General features: G+C 38.4%; 1 protein-coding gene across 1 annotated transcript in view; it reads left to right on the top strand.

Annotated features, from left to right (window-relative positions):
• The window catches only part of Atp13a5 (ATPase 13A5), a 129,709-nt gene that overhangs the window by 10,257 nt on the left and 100,140 nt on the right, over window positions 1-19,312 (top strand). The window contains exons 2-5 of the mRNA XM_031363567.1: window positions 12,838-13,011; window positions 14,524-14,670; window positions 14,877-14,947; window positions 15,053-15,133. Of these exons, the coding sequence (XP_031219427.1) occupies window positions 12,838-13,011; window positions 14,524-14,670; window positions 14,877-14,947; window positions 15,053-15,133 (473 nt within the window). The remainder of the gene's footprint in view (window positions 1-12,837; window positions 13,012-14,523; window positions 14,671-14,876; window positions 14,948-15,052; window positions 15,134-19,312) is intronic.

Raw genomic sequence — 19,312 nt, 5'->3', positions numbered from 1 at the left:
GGAACATTCTTACATCCTCCATTTATGAAGTTTATACAAAAGCAGTTTCACTTCAACCTTAAGTATTTGAAAGTACTTGTAAGTCATTTGGACTCAAAGCATGTTATAACTGTAATTTATAGTTATAAATTTGTTTTTGTTTTAATTATAAGTAAAATTTATAATTGTTGTGTTTCTGTTGAATTTATTATAAAGTGCCCCACTCTTCTCTCATCATGTTTCCTTTCTTAAATATCTATGGAGAAGTATATTTTGTTTGACATTAATATAGTCACTCAACTTTTCTTCACTAACATTTGCATGGTATGTTTTTTTTTCTGTTCCTCTTTTAACTTTCTGGCTTATTTATATTTAAAGCATGTCTCTTAGAAACAGCATGAAGCATGCCTTTTATTATCTAGCTTAACAGCTTGTTTTCATTTGTGGTGTTAAGACAGTTTACATTTAATGTAATTTCTGATATAGTTGGGCTAAATTTTGTGCTGCTGCTATTTGGTTCCATTCATTGTGCATGTCTTCTCCCCATTTAGCCTTGTATTACAGATGGCCCTAGGTTTCTGCATTGACACCACACACTGTATTCTTAATGGCTTCATTATAGACCATTGTTCTGATATTTCAAAACTCACTGAACCACTGGCTAACATTTCAGTTCTTCCAATAGTTTTGCTATTACAGACAATGCTGCACTGAGCATCTTGCATCCATTATTTTTTCTACTATGTGTTATTTCATTAGGAGATCCTTACAACTGAAGAATTATTGATTACAGGTAGAAACATCTTTTAATTCTTGATAGAATTTGTAACTTTGCCTTCCCCAAAGAGTTGTCCCAATTTAAGAGGTTGTCAGCAGTCTATGACTTTAATAGCTTCATTGAAGTCTCCCTAGACTTTTATTTCCCCTGTTTAATAAAAGGAAGTTATACAGAAAAAACTAAGAAGGCAACAGAATTGTGATTATCAGTGTCAACGCTTTGTAAAAATAAACAGAGCAAAAATGTGTTTATGAGTGAACTCTTTGCAGCTATGAGCTAAACTAAAATTCCAACATGTTCTGCTTCTGTTTTTCATATTCTTGGGCCTTGACCCTGACTGTAAGTAAATCTCCATATATTCATCATGTAATATGTAAGCTAGCATACTTATGTTATTTGGATCCAATAAAACTATGATACACAGAGAAGACCAAGAGTTATAGAAGCAGAGGGAGCACAGGGAAAGGAAGAGATCTTGGAATGCTCATACATGGATGATGGACATTGCATGTTCCTGAATTAAGTTAGAGCATCTTCTCTAATAATATCAACCTGGACCTGCATTATCCAGCAATGTGCACCTCTCCCTGCCTGAGTCGTGTAGCAGTAGAAGGTGCTCTAGAGCTTCCTCTCACTGTACAGATCTTGCAAGCAGACACTGCCTTGGCTGACTGCAGCAGTCCTGTCCTGTGAGTCTTCCTCTTTGTTCCAGAGAGGTGCTGGGATTTCCCCATAGTGAATGAGTTACCTGTGGTCACACAGTCCACAATAACCACAGCAATGACTCAAATGCACAGCTTACTTCATAAATGTGGGCCATTTCTACTCTGTTTAAGGATTGCTTTCAACAACTTTTAATCCACTACTACCTTATTAAGGGAAAACAAATATTTTTTTAAAAGGTCATACTGGAGGTGAAGACTTTCCAAAGAATTAAACAAACAGATTTGTTATATGATACACGATCTAAATTGGCCTCAAATTTGCAAGGCTCTGTCATTAAAAAACACTACCAAATAAGAGTTTTATCTATATCTATATCTATCTATCTATCTATCTATCTATCTATCTATCTATCTATCTATCTATCTATCTATCTCTCTATCTAGATCTAGTCCTAATATCACAGTGATTTGGATGTGGGCATTTAGAGTCACTGGAAAATAAAAGCAAAGAAAACTTTCCAACTCAGCCTAAAGCCATTGGATAGCACACACACCATGCATTAGTCAGTGTGTTAGTTTCAATTTCTGTGACAAGGTATCTGGGGTCTGCAGGAAGAAAGACTGACTTTAGCTCCTGGTTTCAGATGTCTCTTCCGTGGTTGGCTGGTTCCCTCTCTTTTAAGCCTGTGACAAGGCAGAACCACAGTGCAAAGCCAGGACCAAGCTGCTCTTCTCTTGGTGTCCAGGAAAGTCAGAGAGTGACTACTTCCTTCTTCTCCCTCCTCTACTTCCCTCTCTCTTAAAACATACCTCACTCATTAGCACAATCTCAACTGACCTACTTTGTCCAACTGGGCTCCACTTTCCAATAGCCTATTCAGTTAAGAACTCACCAATTGATTAATCAGTTGATGACGTTAATACATTCATAATCCAATCACCTCTCAGTCTTAGTAATGAGAGCAAAGTCATCAACACATGAGCTTTCCCTGTAGGGAGATACTTCACATCCTGAAGGATTAGCATCCCTCAGACAGTTCAAAGTACTCTAAAAGTTGTCTTTTTTTTAATGTATGAAATAATGCTGTGAACTCTCATGGAAGAGGGTAGAAACTAAAATTTGGTTTTACACAACCAAAGCTATTTCCCCTTAAAACAAATCTCAAATTTATGAATTGAAACATTAGCTAATCTATTATTAAAAGTACAACTACCTCAGCATGTTGTTCTTTTTTTCTTTTTTAATTCATTCTTTTCTCATATGTTACATTCTGACCACAGTTTCCCCTCCTTCTCTCCTCCCAGTCCCTCCTTCTATAGCTTCTCTCTCCCAGAACCACTGCTCCCCATTTTCCATGTAGAAAAGTGCAGACCTCCAAATATATCAACCAAATAATTATATATCAAGTTGCAATAAAATTAGGCAACTCCCCTCATAACAAAGCTGGACAAGGGAACCAAGTAGGAGGGAAGGTTCCCAAAAGCAGGCAAAAGAGTCAGAGACAGCCCTTGCTTCCAGTTAGGAGTCCCATAAGAAGACCAAGTTACACAGCCATAACATCATAACATATCATACAGGCTCCCTAATTGTCAGTTCAGTCTCTGTGAGCTCCTATGCATCCAGGTTAGTTGATTCTGTGAGTTTTCTTGTTATATCTTTGCCTGTGACTCCTAAAATTCTGCCTCCCCATCTTCTGGGGAGCTAAATGTTTGACTGTGAGTCTCTGCATCTGCTTCTGTAGGATACTGGATGAGGCTTCTGTGATGACTGATACTAGACTCTGGTCTGTGAGTTACAGCAGAGTATCATTAGGAATCATTTCATTGGCTTTCTTTTTTGTTTTTGGCTAGTTGTGTTTAGTTCTATCCTAAATCTCTGGGCATTCTGGTCTCTGGTTCCTGGCCTCTCAGACCAGTGTCAGGGGTGGGATCCCTCTCATGGTATGAGTATTAGGCTGAACTGGTTATTGGATGGCCACTTCCACAATTTCTGCTTCATATTTACTTCAACATGTCTTACAGGCAGGACAAATTATAGGTAGAAACTTTCGTGGCTGGGTTGGTGCCCCATCCACTGGAAACCTTCTCTAGTTACAGAAGATGGCCAGTTCAGGCTCCATATTCACCCCGCCCCCTTACTAGGAGTCTTAGCTTACTAGGGTCACCTTGGTAGATTCCTGGGAGTTTCCATTGTACCAGTTCTTTAACTCACACCCAAAATGTCCCCCAGTACAAGTTGTCTCTCCCAGGACTCTCTCCCTCTGTCCTTCCCACACCTGATCCATCATGTTCTTTCCTCACCTGCCCCCAGCCCAGTCTATTCTAATAAGTAAGTGCTCTAACATATCTTGTAGATTGTACAACATGTTTGTAAAGGTTTGTGGCTTACTTGGTGTTTGTGCTTCACTTTTGAGAGCATGTGTTATACCTTCCTGAACCAAAGGAGCTGGAACATAAGGGTAATGGGGTAATGGTTCTATGTAGGCATCTGTTCTTCATCTTCATTTTCAAAGAGTTGTGTAGGTGTTGTCTTCAGTAATGGGGAGTTGCTGTGGGTTTGTTGAGAGCAACCTGTAGCATTGGCAACAGCTTGGGTTGTTTAGGGATTCATGTGAGGCCAGCAATTCAATTAAATGCTAATACAGTTTCAGTATTAACATGCAAATTTCATGATGTCACTTTTCCTTAATGGACAAATGTATCATTGTGTAAATTTTATTTATTCATTCTTCTGTTTAGGGACATTTAAGGTGTTTCAAATTTCTGGCAATTATGAATAGAGCCGTAATGACCATGTTTGAGCAAATGCCTCTGTAATTAATAGGATGGAACATGCTTTGAGTATTGCCTAAGAGTGGTATAGCTGGATCTTAAGGCAGTACCATCTTCCTGATGAAATACCACACTGACTTGCACAGTGGCTGTACAAGTTTGCATTCCCACCAGCCAAGGAGGAGTGCTCCTCTTACTCCACATTCCCTCCAGAAAGAGTTGTCACTTGTTTTGCTGATCTTAGTCATTCTGACAGCTATAAAATGAAATCTCTAAGTGGTTCTGATTTGCATATCCCTGATGGCAAAGGATATTGAACATTTCTTTACATGTTTCTCAGTTATTTGTGTTGTCTCTACTGATAATTTTCTGTTTAAATCTGCACTCCATTTTTAATTGGGTTATTTGTTTCCTTGATATCTAGTTTCTTGAGTTCTTTATATATTTTGAACATTAGCCTCCCATTGGATGTATAGTTGGTGAAAATCTTTTCCATTTTGTAGGTTGCTGCTTTGTCTCAATGATAGTGCCTTTTGTCATGCAGAAGCTTTTTAGTTTCATGAGTAACAAACCAATAACTGATTTGACTTAAAGCCTACTCCACAAGATTGAACCCATACCCAAATTGCTTGGGCAATCAAGAACCTGGGACTATGTAGCCCATGAATCTGGTGTAAAACCAAGTGATACTGCTCTAAAAAATGAAAAAAACTAGCAATAAAATGACTCCTAGTGATATTCTACTATACTCACAGATCAGTGCCTTGTTAGGTCATCATCAGAGAAGCTTCTCCCTGCAGCAGATGGGGACAAATATAGAGACCCAAAGCTAGACATTAAGTAGTGAGAGACCTTGGAACACTCATCCCTAAATGGGATATTCCCATCAAATCTTTTCAGGGAACCCTGTAGAATGGGGAGCAGAAAGAGCATAAGAACCATAGTGGGTGAGGGACACTAGGGAAACAAGATCCTCTAAATCAGCCTTCCTAACGCTGGGATACATTTCCCCATGCTGTGGTGAGTCTCCCAACCATAAATTATTCTCATTGCTACTTCATAACTGTAATTTTACTACTGTTATAAATTGCAATGTATATTTCTGTATTTTCTGATGGTCATAGGTGACCCTTATGAAAGGGTCATTTGATCCCCAAAGGGGTCATGACCCACAGGGTAAGAACCACTGTGTAAATCAACATGAATCAACACGAGCAGAGCTCATATGAATTCACAAAGACTGGAGCAGCATGCACAGGGCCTGCGTAGGTCTGTATCAGGTCTTCTGAATGTATATTATGGCTTTCAGTTTAGTGTTTTTATGGATCCCTGAAGGTGCAAACAAGTTTGTGTCTGATTCTTGTACCTTCTCTTGGGCTCTTTTCCTTCTTTGGTTTGTCTCGTTCAACTTTGATGTGATAAGTTTTCATTTTATTTTATTATTTTTAAATATGATATATGTTTAAAAATGAATGAATGAATGAGAGAATGAATGGAAAACTAGCAACTAGGGTAAAAGTTAGCAACTTTTAACTTATCATTTCAACTTATCAGTTAAGAGAGAGAAACTGTAAGAGAGAAACTCAGTATTCTCCAATAGAATGACAGTGGGTGCATCAACCACTTCAGGACAAGCCTCATGTTCAGGAATAGTTGACTAATATATATGTATATATCTCCACATATTTGTGTGTGTGTGTGTGTGCTTTTAATTATAGTTTGGTGGGATTTTTGGGAGGTGGGGTTTATTTTGTTTTCTTGGTTTTGTTGTTGTATTGGGTCTTTGTTTTTTGGGAAGGAATCAATAGTTAGGTGGATATGGAGGAGGATAGGATCTGAAAGGACTTGGGGGAAGGGAAGAATATGATGAAAGTATATTTTAATTAAAATATTTTTTTAAAATAAGTAAGTCAAATTGATCTTTTGCGAACCTTTCATGTCTGTAGATTTTCCACTAAATTTACATGTGCTGGTTTAGAAAACAATATACTTGTTCATATATTCAATAATATTCAGTTACTATTATAACCAAATGTAAATATATATTCATTCATATGTTTAATTTTATTATTATTATAACCAATGTGAATACAGATGAAACTGGATACCTGAATCACGACTGTCACAAGCCTATCAATTTCTTTAATAAATTATTTAACCTTTTCTTCATTAACTTATTTATTCACTTTATATCCCAATTGAACCCCCTCAGAATTTTACTACCACCCTCCTGCTGACATATTAATCTGTCCTGGAACAATCAGGACTGGGCTTCATTTTTATTCTCTTCCACTGAAGCTAGATATGGCAGCCCAAGTAAGGGAAATGGATCCAAAGACAGGCAATAGAATCCTAGTCAGAGACAGTCCCTTGATCTAGTTGTCAGGGGACTGACATAAAGACCAAACTGCACATTTGCTTGACCCCTCCAGTTCCCTCATTCCTTCCTCAATCTCTCCACAAGACTCCTTGATCTTTGCCTAATATTTCACTGTGAGTCTCTGTTTCCATCCACTGTTGGATGAAGGTTAAATTTATGCTAAGGTTCCTGTCTGCAAGCATACCAGTTTCATTAATAGTATCAGGGATTGGCTCTCTCCCATAGAGTGGTCTCAAGTTGGGCCAGTCATTGGTTGGCCATTCCCTCAATCTCTGCTTCATCTTTATCTCTGCACATCTTGTAGGCAGGCCAAATTTTGAGTCAAAGGTTTGTGGGTGGGTAGATGTCCTCCTCCCTTCACTAGATAGAAGTCCTACAGGCTGTAGCCTCTTCAAACTCCATAGCCCTGGCTGCTGGGAGATCAGCTAGGGTCACACCATATACTCCTAGGGTCTCAGAATCCCAGATCTCCAGCTTCTCCCAGAGATGTCCCCCAATTGATTTCCTTTCTTTTTTCCCAGCCCTCTTACCCTTACCTCTGCTCTCCTCATACAAGATCCCCAGCCTCTCTCCTAGCCAGTTCCTCTCTCTGTTCACTTTTAGTGTGTAATTTATTTCCCCTTCTGAGTGAGATTCAAGTAATCACCCTGGGGCCCTCCTTGTTACCTAGTTTTTGTGAGGTCTGTGGATTATAGCAGGGTTGTCCTGTACTTTACGGCTAATATTCACTTATAAGTGCATGCATATCTTTCTGGGTCTGGGCTACCTCAGTCAGGGTGATATTTTTCTATTTCTACCCATTTCCCTGCAAATGTCATGAAGTCCTTGTTTTTAATAGCTGAGGAGTATTCCGTTGTGCAAATGTACCACATTTTATTTATCCATTCTTTGGTTGAGGGCCATCTGGGTGGTTTCCAGTTTCTGGCTATTAAGAACCTTCTATGAACATAATTGAGCAATTTTCCTTGTAGTATGGTGGATCATCTTTTGGGTATAAGCCCAGGAGAAGTATAGCTGGGTCTTGATGTAGAACTATTCCCAATTTTCTGAGATACAGCCAGATTGATTTCCAATGTGGTTGTACAAGTTCATACTCTTCCAGCAATGGAGTAGTGTTCCACTTACTCCACATCTGCATTAGCATGTGCTGTCACTTGAGTTTTTGATCACATTCTGATTGGTGTAAGATGGAATCTCACAGTTGTTTTGATTTGCATTTCCCTGATGACTAAAGATATTGAACATTTGCTTAAGTGCTTCTTGGCCATTAGAGATTTCTTTGCTGAGAATTCTATTTACTCTGTAATCCATTATTTAATTGGGTTATTTGGTTTGCTAGTGATTAATTTCTTTAGTTCTTTATATATTTTGGATATTATCCCTCAGTCATATGTAAGATTGGTAAAAATCTTTCCCAATCTGTAGATTGCTGTTTTGTCCTATTGACAATGCCCTTTGCCTTAAAGAATCTTTTCAGTTACATGAGGTTCTATTTATTAATTGTTGATATTAGTGCCTGAGCTCTTGGTGTTCTGTTAAGGGAGTTAGGTCCTGTACCAATGCATTCAAGACTATTCCCCACGTTATCTTCTATTAAATTTAATGTATTACATTTTGTGTGAGATCTTTGATCCACTTGGACCTGAGTTTTGTGCAGGGTGATGAATATGGATCTATTTGCAGTATTCTACATCAGACATCCAGTTACACCAACATCATTTGTTCAAGATGTTTTCTTTTTTCCATTGTATGGTTTTGGCATCTTTGTCAAAAAATCAAGTTTTTGTAGGTGTGTGGGTTTATTTCTGGGTCTTCTATTTTATCACATTGATCAACCTGCCTGTTTTTATGCCAACACCATGGCATTTTTTTAATCACTATTGCACTGTAGTACAGCTTGTGGTCAGGGACAGTGATTTCTCTAGACGTTCTTTTATTGTTAAATGCCAAGTTGCGTCCATAAACAGGCTATCTTGGTTTTCTTTTTTCCATATGCAATTGAGAATTGCTCTTTTAAGGTCTGTAAAGAACTGTGTTGACAACTTGATGGGAATTGTATTAATCTGTAGATTGTTTTTGGTAAGATGGGCATTTTTACTGTGTTAATCCTACCAAGCCAAGAACATGGGAGATCTTTCCATCTTCTGATAGTTTCTTCAATTTCTTCAGAGACTTGAAGTCTTATCATACAGATCTTTCACTTGCCTGTTTAGCAAAATATTTTATGTTATTCGTGACTATTGTAAAGAATGGTGTTTCTCTTACTTCTTTCACTGTCAGTTTACTGTTTGTATATAGGAGGGCTACTGAGATGTGTTTTGTCTTTGTTTGTTTAGTTAATCTTGTATCTAGCTACCGTGCTGAAGGTGCATCTCAGTTGTAGGAGTTCCCTGGTAGAGTTTCTGGTGTCATTTATGTATATGATCATATAATCTGCAAATATCAATACTTTGATCACTTCCTTTCTAGTTTGCATTCCCTTGATCTCCTTTAGGTCTAAAAACTCTAGTTAAAAACTCCTAGTACTGCTGGGCAGTGATGGCACACACCTTTAATCCCAGCACTTGGGAGGCAGACGCAGGCAGATTCCTGAGTTTGAGGCCAGCGTGGTCTACAGAGTGAGTTCCAGGACAGCCAGGGCTACACAGAAAAACCCTGTCTCAGAAAAAATAAAAATAAAAAACAAAAAACAAACAAACAAAAAAACCTTCTAGTACTATTTTTAATAGGTATAGAGTGGGCAACCTTGTCCCTGATTTTATGGGATTGCTGTAAGTTTCTCTCCATTTAATTTTATGTTGGCTATTGGCTTGCTGTATAGTGCCTGTATTACTATTATGTATGTGCTTTGTATCCCAGATCTCTCCAAGACTTTTTATCATGAATTGGCATTGGATTTTGTTAAAAGATTTTCCAGGGTCTAATGAGATGATCATGTGCTTTTGTTTCTTTTAGTTTGTTTATATGGTGGATTACATTGATGTATTGTCATGTGTTGAAACATTCGTGCATCCCTGGGATGAAGCCTATTTGATGGTAGTGGATGATGTTTTTGATGTGTTCTTGGATTCAGTTTGCAAGTATTTTACTGAGTATTTTTACATCAATGTTCATGAGAAAAATTGGTCTAAAACTCTCTTTCCTTATTGAGTCTTTGTGTGGTTTATGTATCTGGGGGACTATGGCTTCTTAGAATGAATTTGGTAATGTTCCTTCTGTTTGTATTTTGTGGCATAGTTTGAGGAGTATTGGTATTAGCTCTTCTTTGAAAGTCTGGTAGAATTTTGCATTAAAACTATCTGGCCCTGGACTTTTTTGGTTGGGAGGCTTTTGATGATTACTTCTACCTTCATAAGGGATATGGGACTATTTAGATTACTTACCTGATCTTGATTTAACTTTGGTAAGTGAAATTTGTCAAACTATCTATTTCATCTAGATTTTCCAATTTCATTGAGTAAAGACTTTTCAAGTAAGACCTAATGATTCTTTGAATTTCCAACTGTGTCTGTTGTTATATCTCCCTTTTCATTTCTGATTTTGTTATTTTGGATATGGTCTTTCTTCTTTTTAGCTAGTTTGGCTAAAGGTTTTTCTATCTTGCCAATTCTCTCAAAAAACCAGCTCTTGGTTTTGTTGATTCTTTGTATTGTTCTCTTTCTTTCTAATTGACTCATTTCAGTCCTGATTTTGATTATTATTTTTTTTTTTTGCCTTCTATTCTTCTTTGGTGTGCTTGCTTCTTTTTGTTTGAGAGCTTTCAGTTGTGCTTTTAAATTACTAGTATGAAATCTAGCCAATTTCTTTATGAAGTCACTTAGTGCTATGAACTTTCCTCTTAGCACTGCTTTCATGTGTCCCATAAATTTGGGTATGTTTGACTTCATTTTCATTAATTTTCCAAAGTCTTTAATTTATTTCTTTATTTCTTCCCTGATCCAGAGATCATTGAGTAGAGAGTTGTTCAACTTCCATGAGCATGTAGGCTTTATGATGTTTCTATTGTTGATGAAGTTCAGCTTTAATCCATGGTGGTCTGATAAGATACAGGCATTATTTCAATTTTCTGGTATCTGTTGAGGCTTGCTTTGTGACCAAGTATATGGTCAATTTTGGAGAAGAATCCATGAGGTGCTGAGAAAAATGTATATTGTTTTGTGTCTGGGTGAAATACTCTATAGATATCTATTTAGGTCTGTTTGATTCATAATATGTTAGTTTCATTATTTCTCTGTTTAGTTTCTGTCTCAATGATCTGTCTATTGGTGGGAGTGGAGTTGAAGTTTTGTACTGTTAATGTGTGGGTTTTGATGTGTGATTTAGGCCTTAGCAATGTTACTTTTACAAATGTGGTTTCCCTTGCCTTTGGAGCATAGATGTTTAGAACTGAGATGTTATTTTGGTGGATTTTTCCTTTGATGAGTTCAAGTATCCTTTCCCATCTCTTTTGATTTATTTTGGCTGAAAGTCTACTTTGTTAGATATTAGAATGGTTACTCCAACTTGCTTATAGGATTTTTTTTTTGGCTTGGAAAATCTTTTTTTCCAGCCCTTTACTCTAAAGATATGTCTATCATTGTTCCTGAGGTATGTTTCTTGTATGTAGCAGAATGATGGATCCTGTTTTCCTATCCATTCTGTTAGCTTATATCTTTTTTGTTGAGGAATTGAGTTAATTGATGTTGAGATATATTAATAACTAATTATGTTAATGTTATGTTATTTTAATGTTGGTGGTGGTTGTGTGTGTTCCTTTCTTTTGGTTTTGATGGTGTGGGATTACTTTTTCCTGTGTTTTTATTGGGTATAGTTAACCTCCTCACATTGGAGTTTTTCTTCTAAAATCTTTTGTAGGGCTGGATTTTTGGATAGATATTGCTTGAAATTAGTTTGTATTGGAAGATCTTATTTTCTCCTTCTATGGTGATTGAAAGTTTTGCTTCATACAGTAATATGGGCTAGCATCTGTGTTCTCCTAGAGACTGCAAGACATCTGCCCAGATCCTTCTGGTTTTTAGAGTCTCTGTTGAGAAGTCAGGTGTAATTCTTAGAGGTCTGTCTTTATATGTTACTTGACCTCTTTCACCTGCAGCTTTAAATACCTTTTCTTTGTTCTGTATATTTAGTATTTTGCTTATTACATAGCAGGAGGGTTTTGTTTCAATCTTCTTGGTGGGACATGTCACTTTCTTCTATTGCTATTATTCTTAGTTTAGGTCTTTTCATAGGTATATAGGTTTCCTGAATGTTATGTGTCTGGACCTTTTTAGATTTACCATTTTCTTTGACTGATGTATCAGTTTCTTCTATTGCATCTTTTATGCCTGAGCTTCTCTCTTCCATCTCCTGTATTCTGTTAGTGATGCTATTATCTGTTCTTCCCTAGATTTTCCATCTCCAGTATTCCCTCAGTTTGTAGTTTTGTTTACTTTATTGATTTTATTTTCATTTTCAGGTCTTGAACAGTTTTATTCATTTTCTCACCTGTTTGTGTTTTCCTGTACTTCTTTAAGGAATTTATTAATTTCTTCTTTAAAGACCTCTATCATCTTTCTTTGATCAGATTTAATGTAATTTTCTTGTGCTTTGGTTGTGTTAGGATATCCAGGTCTTGCAATAGTAGTATAGCTGTTCTCTGGAGGTGTCGTATTGCCCTGGTGCTTGTTGACTTTGTTTTTATGCTGGTCTTTAACTATATGGTTGTTCCTGGATTTTCTTGGTGAAGCAGGTCTTGGTAAGGCAAGCCAAGCCTGAATGTTCCTGATGCCACTGGCCTCAAGCTGGACAGTGGAACTCAGGGAGGGCAGTGCACACTGCAGGAAGATGGGTATGCCCCAGGAGGTTTGGTGGAGGCAGGAAGGGGTCTAACCTAGATATTACTGGTGCTGCATGCCTGATGAGGTGGGTGAAGCCATGGTCAGACAATGGTACTTAGAGAACAGCTTGCAGCTCAGGGCATCTGGGTGTGCCTCCAACCTTTTTTTAATATCTAAAGAAAATAAATCTGCTTTAAAACATAAAGCATGCTACACACACTCGAGGTACCTCTTGGGATGGCATTGAAGCCATCTAATGTGTAATTTTACATGACAGGGAGGTAGGAGGTGTTGTGCTTCGGTGTCCTTTTATATATTAGCTGTCTGCTGAAGTCAACTCAATTCTATGTTCTCTACCAATAGCCCTGCATCTAAATCATATATTCTATGAAACAAAATGATACTTTTGTAATTACTGAAACATAAAATGTTCTATTTATTATGCAGGAGGTGTTTGGCTACCATACCCAGAATCTACGGAGAGCCCTGTGCCTTGTAACAGCCTTCCTGACTCTTGGGGCAGTTCAGCTGATGTTCTACTGGAGGCCTGAGTGGTGGGTGTGGACCAGTTGCATCCCATGCCCCTTGCAAGAAGCAGACACAGTTTTGCTGAGGACAACTGTACGTACCTTTCTTTTGTCCATTTTAAATGTCCTGATCATTACAGAAAGACAGATTCTGCATATTCTCACACAAGGAAGATATGCAGTTGACATATAGAATAGTGATTACTAGTTCTCAAAGCCTGAGAAGGGGAAGAAGAGAGAGGGAAGATGATTAGTAGGTACAAGGCCACAGTTGAATAGGGGAATACCTGTTAATATTCTACTGCATGATATGATAGTGTGGCTGTCAGAAAATTTTAAAAATAGCTAGTGGACATGGTTTTGAGTGTTTCCAACACAAATGTTAAATTTCTAAAGTGGTTAAAAGGCCTATTACCCTGACCTGATCATTCAGAACATACCCTATTGCTGTATGAGTATTTCTGGGGAGACATGAACAATTGTCTATTCATTGACAACAGGCCAAAGAAATGATTTCACCCAAGTCTAGAATATATATGCTATATACACATGCATTATAATACATACATATATATTGCTCACAAGATTGGGGTTGAATTACAGGAAGTTGCAGAACTAAAGAGCACACCTCATTCCTAGAACTCCTTGCTTTATCTGCAAATGATTAAACAGATTAGAGAGCCTTTTCTTTCAGGAAATTGTTACTGCCTTTACAACCAATGGGAGACCTCTTGGGATTCTTGTTTTAGGAGCTTGTTCAGACTTGTGAGTTTTGTTTATTTTCTGAGTCTTCAAGGAGGGAGTATTTCAGTTCAGAGGAAATAACTACATAAGACCCATAAATATATGCAATTACTATATCTCAAATAAAAATTGAAATATAACTTTTAAAGAAAAAAATTCTTTTATTCTGCATCTGTGACCCAGCAATGACTGATTAGTATTCTAGAGGGAAGATCTCATCCATTCAAGCAGTTTACCTAGACCAGAAGAAGAGGAGGAAAAACTATCTCTTCAAGCCGCATGTTATCTCTTGTCTAGCCCAAGAATGCTGATGCTTACTTCACTTCAGCCTGCAGAAATGCCTGGTATTTCAAGATGATGGGCGTTGCTCTCTGCCATTACATGGGGCAGTTGCTGTCACTGTTACAACTCTCAAAGACCACACAACATGAGAACACTCCATTTTCAAAAATGTGTGCCTTGAAGCATTCTAGACAATTTAAGCTTGTAGATATTATTTAAAAACAGCTAAAGCCTGCAGTGATGGTGCACACTTATGATCCCAACCCTAGGGAAGCTGAAGCAGGCTAACCAAAAGGATGAGGCCAGTCTAGAATGCACAAAGAATCCCTGTCTCAAAAAATTAAATAATAAAAAGGAAATAGTCATCTAAGAAAGTTCCTAGACATAATGCTTTCCTATAAAATATGTGCAGTATTTCTCAGATTTTTTTGAGATTTCTGAACATATCTGAAGCCTCTGAAGGTTCACTGAAAAACAAACTGTTGACTCCACTTCCGGAGTTTCTGACTCTGTAGAGTCTAGAGTAATTTGCATTCTGAGGGAGGTCTGAGATTTTTCTCTTGTTTGTTGACTTTTCAAGGATGAATTTCGAAGATATATGAGAAAAAAGGTCTTCTGCCTCCACTTATCCACACTGAAGTTCCCTATAAGCAAGAACCCAGAGGAACCTCTGGTAGCTGACCACCACTCTGTCATAAACCGAGCTGTAATGAAGCCAGAACTAAAAGTAAGAGGTCTTATGTGTGGGACATTTTGGTACATTTGTGGAGACAAAGTAGAGTGTGTGTTTACTGGTTCAAGTTTTGAATGTAACATTTTTGGGCTGGAATGACACTCAGATGTAACACCCACATGGGAACGTACACTAAAGAATTCCCCTTTGTTAGCTTTCCTCTGTGTATGATCCCTGTTCCTTCCTATTTATGGTTGCAGCTACGATGCATCCAAGTGCAGAAAATCAGGTATGTGTGGGATTTCTTCAAGAAGCGATTTCAGAAAGTTGGGTAAGTATAGCTTTTCCTCACCACTACATCAGGACATAGCTAAAGAACCCTGGCTGATCTGGTGCTGTAAACTGAGGTATCGTTCCTATCCCAACTACATCCTAGGTTGCTGGAAGACAGTAACTCCTGCTTTGACATCCACCATACATTTGGATTGGGTCTGACCAGTGAAGAGCAAGAGGTCAGGTAGGATCAATAATGCTTACTAAGCCTAACCCTGCTGGCCTAAAGTATCAAATGGACCCTCATTGGTGTGTTGCTGGCAAAATGCCTCACCAGCTTGATTCCATTTGCTGGCATCAGAAAGACATTCTAAATTCTCTTCTTAGGCAAACTTATTAAAAAGACATCAGAAGAGCAAAACAATAGAATAAAATGGGACCTTTTGTCTAGGCTTGAAGAATAGGCATTATGATAAGCTAGATTCAGTTCATAAACACTGGATTCTTAGTCCTCCCAAATTGATTGGTAACCAAAAGGACAATATTCAGACCATGCTTTACTATGAACAAATAGCTACAGAGATGACCATTTTACTGTTTACTTGGCTATGTCATTCAACATTGTGTGTGCAGGATCCAGAATGGCCCCAAACTCATGACAGGAGCTCAATAGAGATTTTCAGAAGAAACAAATAAATGATGGTATTCATTAATTTATTATCTGTGTGTCTCTCTGATATGCCTGGTACTTTTCAAAGGACTAGGATTTAAAGAGAAAGTCATAGTCATTCATGTAGGAGAGAGAAAGGAGGGAGGAACAGAGGCAGAGAGGGAGGGAGAGGAGTAAAACCCACAGAGCTGGTGTCTGTAGGCTGCTAGATATTAGAAGACACGCATTCAGTTTACTAACCAGAAGGGAAATATCCTTGCTTCCTCCAGCTCTTGTTTGAAATGTGTGATCCTGGTGAGCCCCAAAGGAAACAGCTAAGTCCTTCTGATAATCTTAACAAAATGTTTAGTTTCTCAGACACATTTAGGGACATTATTTACCCGGAATCAACCAGAAATGTCAATTGTTAAACCAGTAAGAATTGCAATGAATTTCTGTTCTAGGGCTCTGCCCCCAACAGCTCAGAGAGTTCTGTAGGAATAAGACAGTCCATATGAGACAAAAAAACCCTCTGGAATTCTAGCAAGTTCCTTCCACTATTTTCTTTATTACATTTTAAATGTTCATTTATTTTATGTGCTAAAGTGCTACAAAGCATGTGTAAAGTTCAGATGACAACTTGCAGGAGGTTGTTCTATCCTTCCACCACATAGTTGGGGTCAGGTTAGGAGGTTTGGCAGCAGGTGTCCTCATTTACTGTACCATCTTGCTGGTTTGCCTGCCACCATAATTCTTATGTAGAGTCTAAGAAGCTTGAAGTGTTGGTTTCAGTTCTTCCTCCATGGAAATACTATGAGAAATGAAGCAGACATCTATACCAGAACAATACTGGAAAAAAGTTGTAGAAATATTATCATTACATGAGATTTCAGCTGAATGTGTGATACATTGAGATACAGAAACTTTTCAAAGTCATTAAAATGAAACTCGTTTCATAATACTTAACCCAAGATGTTTGGAGGATTGGTCTAGAATGTTTAAGAGCTCTCAGTGATAGATGTAGAGATATTCTGCACAAGAAACCATTTCCACAGCAAAGATTCCCCATCGGTGTAGCTAGCACACATTTGTCCTTATTTATCAAGTGCCAAGCTTTAATAAACATCATCCATAATTAAATTTAAATCTGGTCTACACAATAAAGCACTTGACAATCTAATAAGCAAGACAGAGTACAGTATCCCAAATATGAAGAATAGAGAAATAATCTCATAAGCAGAGGCATATTTTATGTTGTAGGCATTCCAGAGTGAAGGACAGAAAGAGCTGGTGGATGTCACACAGTTCTCCTTCATGTCTTAGAGTGAATTGGGGGCCTTTCCAGGGAAATTAGATGTGACTGATTGATTGGGGGCATGTGAATTCAAAACCAATGCTGAGCTTTCCTTCATTAAAAAAAAAAAAGAAAGAAAGAAAGAAAAGAAAAGAAAAAAGAAAGAGCTCACTGCAAGAGAAGGAGGAAAGAGGACTTGCGAAAGTCTGAGAAGATGACATGATATAGGATCTAAATGCACACTTCTCTATGGGATTCCTGGCAGTTAGGCAGAGAGAAGACCTAGGATGTCCATAGGTCTCACTGATTGGCAGCAAAAGCTTGTCAGGCTACAGGAGGGTGGATTTCACCAGGGAGAGAAGTCACCAGAAGGCATCATAAAATGAATAAGTAAATTGTCTCAGGAGCTGGCTTGGTATGTTCTTAACCTCTCTAGGCTAAACTCAGCGTTGCATCATCACAGCCCATTCTGGATAGGTTCCCGGACAGCTCCCATCACAAGAATGGGGTCCTGTAAGATCAGCACATCTACCTGATGGCCACTAGCCTTCCTAATGGACAGGGCTAGGGCACCCATTTACCTTTTGCATTCAGCCTGTCTTGCTCCTGGCCCTTTGTTTAGGCCCCTGAAAATAGAAAAGTTACTGCCTGGCAGCATGCTTGAGATAATTCTAGACATTCACGTCACTGGTGACTGCAGAAGAGACCAAAACTTTGACAGTCAGTATTTGCCAGTCTCTATGATGGGAATATTCATCACAGCTTGTTCATGTTATCAATACGGCAACACCAAAGGAGAAACTGGGAAGAGACGCTCACTGTTGGTTCTGTGGCTCTTCTCAATTTTGTCTTCTCTTCTGAGGAGAAGCAGACATGCTTGTTAGGGACCCAGAAAAAGAATGTGGGAGATGAGCAGCCAAAGAGCCAGTGGAAGCAACACCAAAAGAAACCTGTTTTATAAAAAGATCAGCCATAAACTAGAAAGGAAGATAGAAGTCAAATGGAAGAAGGAAGGAAAGAGAAGTTGGTACTACCATGGGACTTTGCTGTGGTACAGCTCTGGTCTTGATGTGAGCAAACCTGAAAGAGAAATAATGGTTACCCTTACGATTTTTGAAATCTGCACACTGTGAAAATGGTCCAAATGCACACACACATGCAAGCACACACTTAGCATCCCATATATTCTTCCTAGAAAGGAGCAAGTGATGGCTGATCAGAGAATAAGAGAAAAGCCTTATCCACCCCCTTGAACCCCAAAATAGGCTCTCAACTCCTAACACCCAACTAGGAATTAGTTATCTTAAGATACTGCCTATATTTCAATTAAAACATAATTTGATAAAACCAAGCAATTTGAGATCAATATTCTCTTTTTTATAAACTGGAATTTTCAGGCCCACAGCTTTGTGGGTCTGGGTCAGATAGATGTATAAAGTTATTTAACTCCAATGTGTGTCTCAGAGCAAAGCCCCGTGGAGACAGCGGTGAGTGTAAGCAGTAAACCTTGCAGGCAAAATGAAGGAGAGGATGCCAAGATCTTTCTGTACCTTCCCCACAATTCCTCATGCCCTTTTTATTTCTTCCCCTCCTGGTCTTTCATTTATGGAATGCCTGGGCATTCATCATCAGCAGAGACTCCTGGGAGCACCTCCCCAGCTCAGACTGAGAACTGAAATCCTATAAGAACTATCCCAGCTACCTGGAAGCTTGTGCTTTCAGAAATGAAGCACACTTCACTAGGGAATGAAAGAAATGGACAGAGCACTGATGAGGACCAGGATGGAAAGCTAAATGACTGTTTTCATATGCCATTTAGAGACATGTAGTTTGGGTATATCACTGTTTCAACTACATACATGTAAATATCTTCTGGGAAGGAACCTCTCAAAGCACTCCCAAAGTATTTTGTAATGGGGTATTTCTAAGACCAACACATTTATTGGACTGAGTAATTATATCTAAATCCCAGACACTGGGTGAGCCTGTGCAACCTAGACCTCCCTCCCTTTGTAAGGCAGGAATTTCAAGGGAGTGAGTGACTGGCCAGTAGAGTTACTCAGGAGATTTCTCAATTTGATTTCCTACAGAAGTGACTCATTCTGGAATCTCCTGCTTGGCCTACTGAGTTTCTGGGAAACTGTAGGAATCTCTCCTGCCAGAGATGCTATCATAGAATGGAAATATAAGCAAAGGCAGAGTGTAGGGGTGAAATTTGAGTAGTACAGTAGTGATTGTAGCATCCTCCTACTTCCTCATTAAGGATCCTGACTCTAGTCTACAAGGGCTCCAGAGCCCCACACCAAGTCCTCTAGCAATTCTTTGAGGAATATATTGATGTATTCATTTGGGTCAGTAATGTAAAAACAAAGCAAACTGAAAAGAAGAGTGAGTTATCCCTCAAAGGAAAATACTATTAACCATTCATGTTTGGTATTTCAGAACTCACACATTCCATATGATCTGAATATCTCAGAATT

Source organism: Mastomys coucha, unplaced genomic scaffold (assembly GCF_008632895.1).
Source record: "Mastomys coucha isolate ucsf_1 unplaced genomic scaffold, UCSF_Mcou_1 pScaffold12, whole genome shotgun sequence".
Classification (NCBI taxonomy): Eukaryota; Metazoa; Chordata; class Mammalia; order Rodentia; family Muridae; genus Mastomys; species Mastomys coucha.
The sequence above is the reverse complement of the archived record's forward strand: the minus strand, read 5'-3'. Positions and strand labels throughout refer to the sequence as shown.